The sequence below is a fragment of the Opisthocomus hoazin genome, chromosome 4 (genome assembly GCF_030867145.1).
Source record: "Opisthocomus hoazin isolate bOpiHoa1 chromosome 4, bOpiHoa1.hap1, whole genome shotgun sequence".
Lineage (NCBI taxonomy): Eukaryota > Metazoa > Chordata > Aves > Opisthocomiformes > Opisthocomidae > Opisthocomus > Opisthocomus hoazin.
In genome coordinates, this window is record NC_134417.1 from 41173489 (window position 1) to 41188564 (window position 15076).

The 15076-nt window shown below is 45.3% G+C and overlaps 1 protein-coding gene across 4 annotated transcripts in view; it reads right to left on the reverse strand.

Moving 5' to 3' along the window:
- AOAH (acyloxyacyl hydrolase) overlaps nucleotides 1-15076 on the reverse strand; it is a 95327-nt gene that overhangs the window by 66294 nt on the left and 13957 nt on the right. The window contains exons 5-6 of one of the 4 annotated variants that reach the window (XM_075418679.1): nucleotides 13923-14080; nucleotides 12507-12661 (exon numbers count right to left, since the gene is read on the reverse strand). In XM_075418679.1, coding sequence (XP_075274794.1) covers nucleotides 12507-12660 — 154 coding nt within the window. In that variant the 5' untranslated portion in view covers nucleotide 12661; nucleotides 13923-14080. The other 3 variants (XM_075418678.1, XM_075418681.1, XM_075418680.1) reach the window with 3 other exon arrangements.

Here is a 15076-nt window from a genome sequence, read left to right on the forward strand (position 1 = left end):
GCTCAAGAGCATTAATGTTTAGTGTTTTCAGACTGGCACAACTCTTCAAAGTGAGCTTTTAAATTCCTTCCAAGTACTTCTGCCCATGTGCTATTAAATCAAAGGGCTGTGTTTCAACGTAAATAACTTCGATATTCCTATGGATGAAGTGGCAAGACAAATAGGAGGTAATACAATTGGAACTTGCTGCAAGACCAGTATCTTTGAGTCTTCTATTACTTCTTCTACCCCAAATACAGTAATCCAGTGCAAATTACAGTGAACTTGCCACCTCTTTTGCAGGGATAAAAGCCCACTTCTCCATACTTATTAAATAAAACGCTCACCCAAAGTCCTCTGCAGAATGATTTATAAAGCATGCTAAGAGCCATTACCTCCAGTCTGCCTAAAAGAATAGGAGAATAAATGGAGACAGATACAACCAAGATAAAACCCTGAAGCAAGTAATTCCTTCTTCCCTCTCCCTGCCCCCCCTGCCCCAAAATAGCCACATGTTAGCCCAATGAATTAATAGTTAATTAAAACACAATAGCTCATAAAGGAAAAGAAAAAGTGGAATAATAAAGACCAAAACTACAACCAGAAGGGACATCCAAGCTGGAGGGTAAAGCATGCTCAGGACTTGGGCTGGAAGAACAGCCCAGAACCGGCTGGTCCCTGTTTAACCAGGAGCAGGTGCCTTAGCAGAGCCTTATCCCATGCCATGCCCTCAGCAATGCTTGTGCTTGTCCTAGGGACCAGTTCCCAGAGCACATTTGGACAAGGACACCCAGTCAAGCGAGGGGTAGTTGAGGGATGCAGGAGGCTTCAGCTGTTTGGGTGCAAGCCATGCCCTGCACTGGCCCCAGAGACAGAAAACAGACCCTGGCTTGTTTGCAGAGTAGCATGGGCATAGCCACACTGGACCGACCCCGTCGCTTAGTGCTGAGATGGCAGTGCACATCCTTGAAACACATGGGAAACACGCGTAAAAGGCATTGCACAACTTGGTTCTTACAAGGCCATATTATTAACACACATGAGCAACCTACACACAAACAAAACTACCCTTCCCCTGCCTTCTGTGTCTGTTTTATTCATGAGGATGGAGGCTCAGAAAAATTAAATGACCAAAATGATGCCTTAATCACAAAACCACGTATTCTTCTGTGTGTTCCTTTCTTCTCTTACCAAGGTCAGGCCTTTACCTAACAATCTTGCTGTCTAGAAGTCAGATAGACAAAAAGGAGATCAAGCAGGAAGATGGGAGGGAGCTAGACCTTTAATATTATCTGAAGGAGACAGCTTTTGTTGTTTTACCTCTCCTTCTTTTGTACCAGGTGCTCAAGGAAGCTACGAGTGAGGACATGCCAGCGCTCAGCAGACATGGGTCCAAGAGTCCGTGAGGGGTGAAGATAAGGAAGAGAGAAGAAAGCTCAGGAGACACTGAGGTTAGCAATGTTAGCAGAGGAAAATGCTTCAGCGGGCAGAGGAGCTGGGAGAGCAGACGGTCCACAAAACAAAGACTGGAGCAGAACTGAGCACAGGGGCAAGTGAGCAACAGCAATGGAGCAGACACCAATGCGGCTGGAGGAGTAGGGATGGCGTGAACAGACTATGAACGTACAAGCCTGGATGCAAAGCAAGGGAGAAGCCCCTGCTGCAAGCACAGGTGTGAGTTCAGACATAGGGGGGCAGGTGAAAAGCAGAGGGATCTGGGATGTCACGTCCCTGAGGCTCACTAACCCGTCACGCCGGGGAGCTGACAGTGGCACTGACCTCAGTGGAGAGAAACAAAGCTCATTTTGCCTGTGCTGTGTAACCTTCAGATGGGGCCTGCCAGCGCACTGCAGAGAAGACAGAGTCCTTCTCTTGTGGTCCCCAGCTCCCTCATCTCTCCTTGGCTGCCTCTTCCACCCGCTTCCTGCGTCGCGGTGGGTCTGCTCCAGCTGCGAGCAGAAACCAAGCTCCCCAAAGTCCCTGCTCTCAGCTACAGCATCCTCGGGTGCCAACATGTTGGCTCCAGTGCTGCAAGGAGAGATTTTATTTCAGTGTAAAAGCTGGCCTGATAAAAACATTGATGCAATGAGCTGACCCTCTCACTTGCACCGGGAGAGACTGGCTCGTGATGCAGCCTCACACCTTCCCCAGCAGATGAGGAAAGCGCACCTCAGGGCACTGCTTTTACTCTGAAATAGACTCATTCACCCCAAGCGCAGGCTCAGCAGCCGCCCTAACAATTCGTCTTGGGCCGGGGGTGCAAAGAGGCTCCTCTCTCTCTGACTCAGACGTTGTGCCCGTGACTCTCTTTTTTGTTATCACAGCGAGGTCTTCTCGCCTCCAGTAGAGTCGGTGTAGAGAAAGGGGCTTATGGGCACACAGCCTGAGTATTCAAAATCCAAAAAGCTAGGCTGAGGATAAAAATAGCCCCTGTGTTTCCATTTCGTCTGTTATACAAGAAGACAACCTCCACTGAACATGTAAGTTTTTCTCTCATGTTTGTCCAAGTACCACAGAGGGGGGAAAAAAATAGCTGTTTTTGGTTCCACTCTGCAGAATAGAAACTGAATTCTTAATCACCGACGCAATCACGCAGGTAACCCTACTCAGGGAGCAGTCTCCCAGCAATTAAACGGAATTTTTTCCTGTTGACTAAACCAGTCAGACAATTTTGTGTCTATCGAACCAGGCCCAAAGGGAGATTTACTTTGCATGAGAATTAACGGAGCCATTGCTGAGTTTGTGCAGTACTTAGTGCAGTACCATGGGCTACTAGACAATATATGAATATAAAGAACAATAATAATAGCCTGACTATTTGGGAAAAACCCACAGAGCTGAACTTTAAAATGTTTGCTCTCATAAACCAGTCTTTACTGTCACAGAGAGGATGCTTCTGGTCATGCTATTACACCCTCCCTGCCTCAGGCACCTGCAAACCACATCTCGGTTATTCAAATGCACTTATTCCAGACGAAATGCTACACTTCATGGGAGAAGACGACAAGCAAAATCTTGACTAATTTTCAAAGGGGTCTGTGGTTCCAGTTGGGGCATCCTCAGCCTCAGGCGCCACGGCTTAAGTCTCTGGGCCCGAATTTGGGGACTCTTCCTGCCCTCTCGTGGGAAAAGTGTTCCCCCGGAATGCAAGCTACCACCGCATGCCATCAGCTGATCTGCTCTCTGTTTCCCCCGTCTACCCAGGGTTTTGTCAGGTGCCCTTGGTCCACCTCTCTTTACTCCTCATGGTCTGCTGGCACCTCTCATTGCCCTGCCACGGGCCATGCCCCAGGGGACGCCCGCTTATGTTCAGGCTCTGCTGGCATCAAAGCCTTTCATTTAGGCTGATGTCATCAGGAGCAGCTTTTGAGCTGGAGATTGTAAATTACTCAGGAAAAGGGTTGAACCCTGGAAGGAGAGAGAAGGAATGGCTAAGGGGACTCACTGTAGTCCAGGGAGTCTAACCCACCCTGAGGTTTTTTGGATAAAAACTTGCTCCCCCCAGTAGCTCAGATTAATCCTCTAGGAGAACTCATCTCCTGGGTTAGGCTATAGGCAAAACCTCAAGAAGTTTAGTGTCTATAAGCTAAAGTGAACTCAGACTATCCTCGCTCCTACTACAAACCTGCTCTCTTTTTAATTGTATATGTCATCTCCCTCTAGATTTAGGGGCAGAAAAAGAATTCACTGTTGGCTGCAGCAGAAGATGCCACTACCCTCTAACCCAACCAACAGAAATCTCCCTGCACACCAGATATCATCAGGAATGCCAACCAGTTATCCTGGCCTTTAATGGGTCTTAATTCTGCTTGTTAAAAATGGAAAATAATTACTTAGCTAAAAAGGACAGGGGGAAATCAGCTGTCTTTGACTGTAAAAATCTCACTGCTTTAATTACTTATGATGTGTGTGAGAATATAAACTTGTTTAACAATCTGGCATCAGTAGAAAAGGACTTCCAGATCTGGACAGTCATTAGCAACTATTACTTGTCTTTAATTTAGTAGATATTTAGATGTAATTTATTTCTCATCATGAGCTGGGCACATATAAGGCAATGTTGATAGGCTTTGTAATTAAAGATTAAAAAAAGCTCTGATTTTTTTTTATAGTTGCACATGATTTTCTTTAGAAACAAGTTTCAAGAAATTGACTGCTGTCACACTTCAATAATACGTTTCAATGCCTTGACAGGCTGAAGGATGTTTTCTCTGTAAGAAATTCACTGCTACTATAATGCCTACCAGCCATTAGAAACTAGACTCTGGTATTAATAAAATGCCTGTCTCTTTCAGCGATAGTTTGTCCCATCTGCTATTAATTTCTGAATAGATAAGAGAAAACCATAACCATTTTGCTCAGCAGCAGTAATCTGAAAACTCACATGTCAGGAAGTACTTCTCTCCATGTATTTGAAAATAGTGTGTAATAATAAAATGACATTTCCAATAAGCTCAGGAAAAAAAGCCATACCCCAATAATAAAATCAGAGCTGGAGAAATTCATTTCTCAGCTGTGAAGCCTCTGGCAGTTCGAGCAGACTATTTAACTTAATCCACTTCTGCCGCACACATTTGAAAGGCTCTATAATTAGAATTATACCTAGGGATGTCAAGAAGTGTCTGGATAGTGAAAGCTGCCTCTCCAAGTTTCAGATCTGTAGATATATTTGTCTGAGCAAAACTCTGTTAAATGGGATTTCTGGCACCCGGCGCATACTACTTTGTCATCCTTTGCTTGTGTTCCTGGGTGCTGGAGACCTTTCTCGCCCCTCCAGACATATCGCTGTTCCCCAGCCACAAATTAAACGTGCCTGCTGGAGCACAAGGAGGAAATATGCCCCAAAAAGTGGCCTTGGACACAAATAGCTCTCTGCAAACCCTGCGGTCACCCTGCTCGCTCCTGGTGGAGCAGGAGCTGGAGCCTCACTTGGCAAAGCAGCAAACCTCTCCCTCAGATATCTGTCCACAGCAGCAAAGCCCCTGTAAAAATGAACCCATACATCATGTTCCTGGTTTTATACAAAAGATGAAGGTTTTCCCAAAACACAGTCTTTTCTTGTCCCGTTTGTAGATGATCACAGGCTCCAATGCACCTCTTAAAGCCTACAGACGAGGAGTCCCCAGAGCCTGTCTACAAAAGCTGATACTGCTATTCCTCGTGCAGATGCTGTTGATCTGGCGTAGCAAAACCTCTTTCCAAATTCATCTAATCCAGCTCCAGTTCAATGCGGAAGACGACATTCCCATTTGAAACAAGAGCATGCACGTGGGCAGCTAATAAGAAATAGGGGTTTCTCCACTGAGATTTGGAAATGCATGTGGGTATTCTAGGTGCAGGCAGACCATGGATATACCAAATTATAATACAGGAATGTTTTCTTTTTCAGTATATATTAATTTCCTAATACTTCCCAATACCCATTTTGCCTTCTTTTGCTGCTTCTCAGCACCGAGCTGATACTTTCAAAGAACAGCCCTTTATAACCTCAGGATTTCATTCCAGCATGGAAATACTCAGCTCAAATGACGTAAGTGTAGACGCAAAGTTAGGACAGTTATTTTTCCCATATACAGACAGAGGATTTGTTGCTTTGAAAGGTAATTTAGGAAGGGATCCGAGTGTAAAAGTCTTTTAACTCAGGCTTTGCTTCCTATTCCGTTTACAGTGTTAATTCATTTCATAGAGATACTGAAGTGACGGAATTTAATTATAGGTATCCATATTCAAATATGTTGGCATATACAAGACCTTTTCCCCCTAAATTTGCTAAACTTCATAAAGTATCTTGGAAATGCTAAATGGCAGGCTATTACCAAACCTGCCACTGGGCATAAAATTACATATAGTATACTAGCCGCAGACATTTTTGAAATATTAATATCAATATAGCAGTATTTTAAGTGCATTGTAGCTCTGTAAGCAAAACCAGCAAACCCTGGAATATCAATTATCATTTCTTTTGCTCATGCAATAGCAGTGAGCCACTCCAGACCCCTAACTTCAGAGCTCTATTTGTTCATTATTGTTTCCTTATGACACCTAGTGAGGACTATGATACAGTTATGCTGGTACAGAAAATTCATTTTCTGTCTAGTAGAAGACTCTGGTAACCACACCTGCCAGTCAAATGTATCCCTAGTGATTCCTCCATTACACTCTGAAGAGTCGTATTTAACAGAATCTATAACCCCAGGCATTTCCAATGGAAATGCTTTCTTCATTAATTAACAGAAAAAACCCTCGTGTATGTATGTGTGCCATTAACATATTTTTCTTTATCAAATCAGCAAAGGGTATTAAAAATTTACTGAAGCCTGAACGATGGCAGGGGGAGTTATGCAACTGGATAACTTCATCCTCGTTGCAAAGGTTTGACCATTGTAAGATTCTGAACGCACAAAACTTGTTTCAGATACACGGTTCCTAAACCCACTGAAAGCGATTGCTTTAAGCATAAGCAGGAGTTCTGTGTCAATCAGCAACCAAACAGCCAATCAATACTAAATAAGTAAGATTATCAAAGACAACTTAAACTAAAGGCAAGCATCAGTAATGCAAAATGTACAAGACTACCCATGTCTAAAAATGCACATATAAGTATCTCAGATTGTGTATTTATACACACACGTATATACGTCGGTACGCTAACCACAAGTTCTTATTGTGATGAATAGACATATTTGCATTTCACAGACATAAACTTTCAGTAAGACTTTGGGTGATTTTGAAAATAAGATTTTTACCATCAGTTGCTGAAAAATGCGAATTGCTGTAGAAAATATTCCTATTTTAATAGTTGCTTTGGTACCTCTACTGTACTACTCGCATGCCTGTGGTTTTTCTATCCAAAGCATAATTACAGGAAAAAATGTTATGGTCAAAGTTGGTACTTATTACTGACCATCAGCCCAAGCTTTGCTGCTGAGCAAACTGAGCAATGTCGGTGAAGTGAACAGAGGTGTTGTGGCTTGGCACTGGTTTAGCTGTAATCAAAGTCGATTCCCAGCCTTTCAGAGTAAAATACATTGTGGTGCTACGCTGATATTGGGCACGGCCCTTTTACAGAACTCGTTGAGCTGTAAATTATACGTTCTGTCATGGTGCCTCCCCAGACAATATGTGCACAGCCACTTTGTCTGAGCGCAGTTATTAAAAGCCTCCAACCCCATTTGGCATGTTCCATTGTGTGAAGTTATTGGAAACTCTGGACGCCACTGGTCCTGCTGCCAGTCCGCCGGGCATATTTCACCCCTTCACTGGGGCGCAGCTGGACGGAGGCAAACTGTGGAGGACATTGACTATCACACAAGGTAGAGGTCAGCGTTTTATGCTGCTGGGAAGCTTGGAAACATCCGCTCTTTAACATAATCAGAGCTGAAAATATGTTTCAAGAACATGCTTCTTCATACGCTAGGAATTCTGTGCTCACGGCTGAATGGAAGAGGTGACCCACAAAGGCTGCTGAGAATGGCATTATATAGAGCACAAAGATGGGGAAATTCGCTTCCCTGGCTGTTGACCCACAGGATCTCCGCTTGCTAGCGAGGAAGATGGAAAGCGCTGCTGTCTGGCTGTATTGAGCGCTCCCTGACTACTCGCCTCATTCCAAACAGGGCAGCCAGAGTTAATCGGCGAAAGAGCAGCGCAGCCTGCTGCTGGGGAGAAAATAAATAAACCCTGCTATTTGCAAATGGTTCTCGCGGTCACAGTGCAGAACTCCTGAAAAGCCAGCCTGAAAGAAGTCACCTTACAGAAGCCTATGTCCTAGCAGCTGATCCATGATATCTATGCTGCTCTGAAGGGACAAGGTAGACTCAGATCCGTTACGATCTCTAATGACATCTTCAACAGCCTTCTCAGGAACTGATAACAGTGCTCACTTATCACGACCCTTGGAAAATTTTCTTCCTAAGCTGAATGTCCCTATTGGTATCCGTTTCTGTTATTTCTTGCCATAGCTGTTACGAACCTGAAGAATGGATAACCCCTGTAATGTTTTTGAGGAGCAGATATCATGTATTTTCTGAAGTTTTTCTTCTCTAGACTAATTAACTCTAATTTAATCAGTCTTTCTTTATAGCTTATGTTTGTTTTTCTCCAAAACCTCCTGTCACTGCATCATTCTTGATGCACAGCCCCAAAAGCGAAGGCAGAAATTCCTCTGAGGCTTTGTCAATGCTGAGAAAGGTAGGGGGTTACTTCACATGTCTTGCAAGCTAACTTCTGTTCACACGTCTTGGTGTACGCAGTGTGTGTGTTCTTCACGACAGCATGCCATCATTGTGCCACTACAAGCCCAGACGATCATCCTGAGGGATGCTACCCAGCTGGTCGCTCCTCATCCACTAAGTGTGTCATTGACTACTTCTGCTGAAGTGCCTTTGACATACCCACATTAAAATTATCTTTTTTGGTGGCAAGTACTCAAAGTTTTCAAGATTGTTTCAAAGTTAATCCTGCCCTCCATTGTACTTGCAATCTTTTCAGCTTTATATGATCTGCTAATTTAATAGCACACTATTTCATTATCCTGGCCAATGAACATATGGGATAGTACTATGTTCAAAACAGAGGTCCAAGAAAGACCACTTTTTGTACATTCTTCCACTGAGGGAGTGAGGTACTTTTAATTACTTTCTGAACAAGGCCACCCAGCAGTTTTGTCCTGCCCTGTAGAAGCTTAATCAATGTCACATATCTCTCAGACATTACATTACCACTGAGATGGTGCCAGCTAAAACACCCACTACTTCTTCTGTGTCTACATGCCATTATCCCATCATCAAAGAATGCTAGATTGATCTGACACTGTTTCTCCTTAATAAATCCAGTGAGGCTCTTATTTATTTACTCTAAATAAAGTTACTTATTTACTTTTGAAAGGTGCTTTTATAAAGTTTTATTAACAGTTGCAGGATTTTTCTAGGAATTTATGCTTAACTGACTGATCTACAATTTCTCAAATTTCCTTTCTTCACCATGTTGAAGAGAGGTGAATACAGCAGTTCCCTCCTGTCCTTCAGTGTCTCCCTTGCTTTCTGCATCCTTCAGGGCAGCTTCTGCCTTTCCTGAGGTTGCTTCAGATACTTCTGGATGAAGTCACCTTTGCTAGAGAACTGGACGATTTGCAAAGACATTTTAAGGGCTGTGTCATAATTTGGGGTGGTATGGAACAAAACCTTTAAGAACTAATCAGAAATACTAGAAAAATAAAGAACATGATCTATGTTATGATGAAACATTAACACCAGTGTCTACAGCAACCAGTGTTACTGCACTGTCTTTGGGTACCTAAACACTAACTCCAGTAAAGCTTTGCTTGCCCTGTGAAACGGGCAGTATTTTCCTGATTTAACACATGGGGAAAGTCAAAGACCTGAGTATCTGAAGAGCTCATTCATACTTCATTTTTGAGAGAAATATACACAGCATCTTGTTTTCAGGATGCCCCACTGAAATTGTCAGGCTGCACCTAGCAAAAGGGTTTCTAGGTCTTGTCCTGAATAAATCCCTTAAGCCATACTGCCAGTCAGTAACAAACACAGAAACAAAAAACAGACCTAGCATCCAGCGCCCAAACCAGTGAGCAGAGGAAAAACTCACTGTCTTTACATGAGGAAAAAGCAGAAGAACGTATCACATGCAAAGTGTACAAGAGGCCCAGAGGAAAGGCCTGAGCTGATTTCACAACACGCAAAATTTCCAGCCTGGGGAGGCAGGAAACACTGATGGAAAAAAGAGACTGACAGATGTCAGGAAAGTTCTTCTAGTGACAAGGCCTAAGAAAGACCTCCTATCTATTTAAGAGCAGGTTGGAGGTGGTTAGGAACCACTTAGGTATACTACATCTAATCAAGTAGCCAGAAGGATTATCACCAGGTCCTTTCCCCCTCTGTTCCATAACTCTAAAAGGCAGCAGTATTAAATCCCGTTTTAGGCGGGAGCACTTCCTGGATGCTTTATTTTTATACCAAGTCAATCATGAAAAGACCTTCTCTGAATGAAGCAGCCCAATTTTTCAAGAAGACACAATAAAAATGATGCAACTTTTTCTATAGTTACTGAGGCTGATTAAAACTTCTGTCTACATGTTTTCTAACGCAATTAAGTTTCCCGTAAAGCAGTCACCTTCTTTTTTAGACAAGTAATAAACTGAAAGCAGAAATGTTTTGACCAACCCCCCCGCTACGAGACATCTGAATTGTTCAGCCTGCTGTGGCTCCTCACTGGATGTGTACCCTCCTCTCCTCCAACCCTATTCTGTACTGGCACAGAGGCACCTACTCAAAATACACTCCCCAGGATGCTCTAAGGGCTGAGGAGTCCCTTGAAGCATCCAGCTGCTTTCCCAGTATGACCGGAATATACTGGGGCAGATGGTGCCTACCCAGGGAGTGTCGCTAGCAAGGGGAACAGAAGAAGGAACCAACCAAGTTGTAGCGCTTTCAGTGGAGGTACCAGAGCTGCATTTTGTTCTCCTGTCACACCACTTCTACTTATGTCTTCAAGAACTGCAATACTTTCAGTGGAAAAGCTTAATGGAAAATATTTTCTTGGTTTTGTGACCGAAAGAGCATCTAATATCTGACTGGCTTTGGCTACTAACGTAGCAATCTCAATCATGCAGGCGGTACACACAGAGGAGTGATCAGAAATGACTACCCAATCTGCAGCCACCTCATTTCCCTCAGAAAAGAGAGGCAAATAACTTTGAAAGATCTAACGTGCTTGAAAAAGTCCATTTCTTCAAGAAAATCTCTGATACATTTGGCAGTGGGCCTTTCTCACATCAAAAATGCTGCCTCGATCTATAAGGCCAAGAAGACAGAGAGGAAGTTCTCATGGCTCCCTCCCAATGCCTTCTGAGATGGCAAACTGAGCTGGCAGGGCCTGGGGTCGAGCTGTTGTGAGGAAATCACAGTCTCCTGCCGACAGATGAAGCTGATCTCGGCTTAATTTCTGCTCCTAAGAGGGCTAGTCACCGAATCATCCACAAGAATCACTGAACAAACATGCTGGGGAGATGCTTGGTTGTCCCAGCAACGGGGCTGGCACGGCTCTCCTCCAAAAGCACGATTTATGGCGTGCAAGGCAACTTCAGCGCAACGTGCAGCCGCTTCAGGAATTCAGAGCCTCGCTGGGTGAATAGGATGGAAAGGGCAGACAACTCTCACACCCGGCATCTAAAAAACACCCAGTGTAAAAGACCTGCAGGTGAGCACGCTCACCGCCTGTCCCCTGCCACCAAAACCATAGCTGCCGAAAGATCTCTCCATTAAAAACCGCCACTTCCCCCTCGCTCTGGCAGCTGCTTGGTCACTGCCGGCGCAAACAAGGCCAGTCCCTGACAGCCATTTCTGCTCTTCATGACTCGCTCTCCTTTTCCGGCTGGCGGCCGATTCCCGGCAGGGGCTGCGCAAGCCTCACCGCCCCAGTTTCACTCTGCTTTCAGTTCACCCTGCCTTGCCGGTGATGAAGTCTGTGGGGGCACTGTGGACGGCTCAGAAGTGAGGCAAAAAACCTGTTTTTATCAAGCTTAGGATTATTATTTCCAATCATGTTCCTTGAGCCAGAGCGAAAATAATTCTGGGCTGAAAGGAAATATTTCCTTCTGAAGGATGGAGAACCATGACAGGGTTTATGTTTACTGCACAAAAGTGCCCTGAAAAGCTAAAAGCACACAAAATAAAATGTTTGATCATAATGCATAAGACACATCCATCATTTAACATTTGCTCATGTGAAAAATAAAAGCTATAACATTTCTAGGTATACATGGTTCTTGTGTCAAGGGCATTTCTGGTGCGGAGACACCCACAGCTCACATGATTCACTTTGGTGTTACTGGTCCTGCTTCAGGAATCAGTCACCTGAGGCTACAGGATACCTCCAGCTATAGCTGCTGCTGAGATCACCGCAGTCAGCAAAGTCACACGAGAGGGGGTTGCCAAAACGCACTCTCCCCACTTTAGTATGGGTCCTGCAGACGCGTGCGCTCACAAAAAAGGAAAGGAGGGAACAGCTCTCGCAACTTGGTTACCCAGACAGGACCACCCAGACCACAAAGCTCTCTGGCCCAAATATAGACCGATTATTCTGAAGAATAGTTTCCCAGGCAACGAAATCAATGAGGAGCCCCTGGAGGAGTCTGAAGGAAACCATGCTTCCTGCAGTTCAGCAAAACGTGCCATGAACCCTAACAAACGCTAGGACCCCATAACACCTTGTTTCCAGGTCCTAGACCTATGGACGCTAAAGCCAGCTTCTCAGACGCCATTCCCTGCAGAGCAAAAACATGAACTTTGGGAAGCAGCCACTCAAAAACAAAATCATAAAACAACTCCAGACCCCATGCTGGCCTTGCAAAGCCTTCAGCAATTATTTCGCCAAAGACTACGAGTGTTTTGCAGTACAGCTGTTGAAACAGAAAAAGGAGCGATTTACGATGTGCACAGTACTTCTCAGCTCACCGGTGGAGTAACAAATGAACTGGTCCAGCAGGCAAACAAAACCTGAATACGTACCGACGCAGGTCTGTCCTTTGTACAGCCCGGTGGGGAGCGAAGAGGGTGGTGGGTCGCTTCCACCAGGGAGAGGGGAGGAAGAGGCAGCCTTCAGCAGAAGCGGGAGCCAGAGGATGCAGAATAAACTGAGGAATGTTTGCCTAGACCCTCTCATCCTAAGGAAAGAAAAAAGGGAAGAAGTCAGGTGGGAAGGGTGCACGTGGACCTGTGTTCCCTTCATGCTCAGGGAGCATCCTGCATCCCGGTCTCATTAGCAGCTTGAGGTGGCAGGAGGCTCGCGCGCCTGCGTAGCTATATATAACGCAGGGACGGCTTCCCGGGTGGGGACACACGTCTGCCCACTGATGGGGTGCACGGAGGACCCCGCACTCGTGCACCACAGGTCCTCTTCTGTCCACTGCCCTTCGCACCCCCCTCAGCCCCTCTCAGGCCATTTGGGGTGGCTGTGCAGCCACCCACCGCAGCTCGGCGAGTCCCACACGTGGGCACCCTGTGGTGACCGGGCTGGGGGGAAGTCCCCGTAGCCCTGGACCACTCCCTGCACCCCCCTATGCCCCCGGCCCCCCATTTGCGGCTCTTCCCAACCTGCTGGCCTGGGAGGACCGAGAGGGTTGCACGCACAGCTCTGGCTCAGTGCTCCCGCGTCTCCCACGGCAGCAAGCGGATGACTAACGACCTTAAACCGCAGCAGCTGCCGGAGCCACTCAGCATTAATAACGCAAGACACTCCCCTGAACAATGAGTGTTGCAAAAAGAACAAAAAAAAAGAATAAAAAAAAATAAAACCCAACTCCACAAACACTTCCCCCCCTCGACGTCGCTCCTCTGCCCTCCTCTGCAGACATGAAATAAAAAATACATGTCTCTGGCTGCTTCTGTGAGATTTTCGACCAGCGTTTCCGTCCGGGAGGAGCGGGCGTGAAAAATAAGAGGAAGAGGTCGCCGGAGCCGTGGCTGGTGGGAGGGATGGGGCTCCCACGCTGGCGTTGCGCTGGGGCTTTGGGTTCTGCCGGGGTCGAGCCGGGGGGACGGGAGGCAGCAGCTGAACGTCTGCTCTCATCAGCTTTGAGCGCGTTCGTTCGCAGCCCTCAGCTGCCTGCAAGGCTTGAAAAACCCTGAGCTTCCCCTGCTTTTGGCAATTACAGCAGCTAAAGGATTCCCCGTCTCTTTTCGTTTTTTTATTCCCCCAGATAAGGCAGAAACCAGTGGTTCCCCAGCCTGCAGCAAAAACGAAGAAAAAAACATGTTTAAATGACGTCGCTTCAGAGGTGCAACAAGTCCAGACAGCTAAATCCCAGACACTGCGGATGCAAGGATGGCTATAAGGGAATGCTGTAGGGCTGAGGCACTGGAGGGCCAAAGCTGCGCCCCACCTCAGCCTCTGCCTTTTTGTCTAACCCTGGGCAAGCCTCTTACCTCCCTCAGTGGGCCGTGGGTACTCGGTTTTCCTTTCCACTCCCTGCCTAGCCCTTTCAGAAGCGGGCAGGCTGTCGCCATGGGTTGCTAAAGGGCAATGAGAAGCCTGTCCCGTTTGGCATCCCTGCATGCTTCCTGGGCTTAATTAAAGGAGACTCCTAAACAGAGTTGTAAAAGGAAAAATAGAGAATATATTAAAATCAGTGATTTTCTGCCAAATCTTCAGACATTTCTGAAGACCAACATGACCACACAAGGATCAGGTCAGCTTTACTATTTAATGCAGATTTTGCAAACCACTTCTTCTCCATGGGAGCCTGACCTACGACATTTTTAAGGACAGTCCCAGAAAGTTTTTCTCAACTTTGATAAGCAGGATATACCTTGTGATAATGATAATATAATCCAGGGGCTCTGGGGAAAAAAAAAAAAAAAAAAACAAGAAAGAAAGACAACTGTTAAAAGCTTCGGTGTGAATACAAATCACTCCATACCTACATTCTCTAAACCAAGCCATTGGCTTCCAAAGGTATGTTTTTCTCCTAACAAGGAAAAAAACATATAAACCAAAAATAGAGATAATAGCTGTTGCCAGAGTTTTGCAGACCTGTTCCTGCTTATCATTCTCCCTATAGTTAGCAATGCTGGGTTTCTTTTTTTTAATAGCAGATAAACAAAAAGCATAGTGCAAAGTACCTTATCCATATGCCAATCCTACTGAAATCTGCAGGATGTTTTTCTTAATGCTGTAAAAACTGGCTATAAAAAGACACTGTGCTACAGTGACTGCAGCTCCATTAAACCCTTTTTAACATACATATCACTTGGTTCCCAGTGACACTTTGAAGTCCTTTAAAACTCTGCATACTGGCTCATGAGTGCTTGCTGCAAAAGCAGAGTGCTAATAATAGGCAAGAAAAATCTTCCTAGCAGAGAGGTCTTTGGAATGGTTTCCGCTTTATATCTATAGCAAAATACAAATCTAAACAACGACACTTAGCAAGTATATAGATAGATCCCAAGCTGCTTGCAGGCATGTAAACCTGCAACGCGTTACAGCTCTACCCTGTAATGGGCTGTGTTATTTCCTTTCATTTGAGGCTGCGGAAAGAGTGGCGAGATAACCCAGAATCGTTTGTAACACAGAGGTGGGC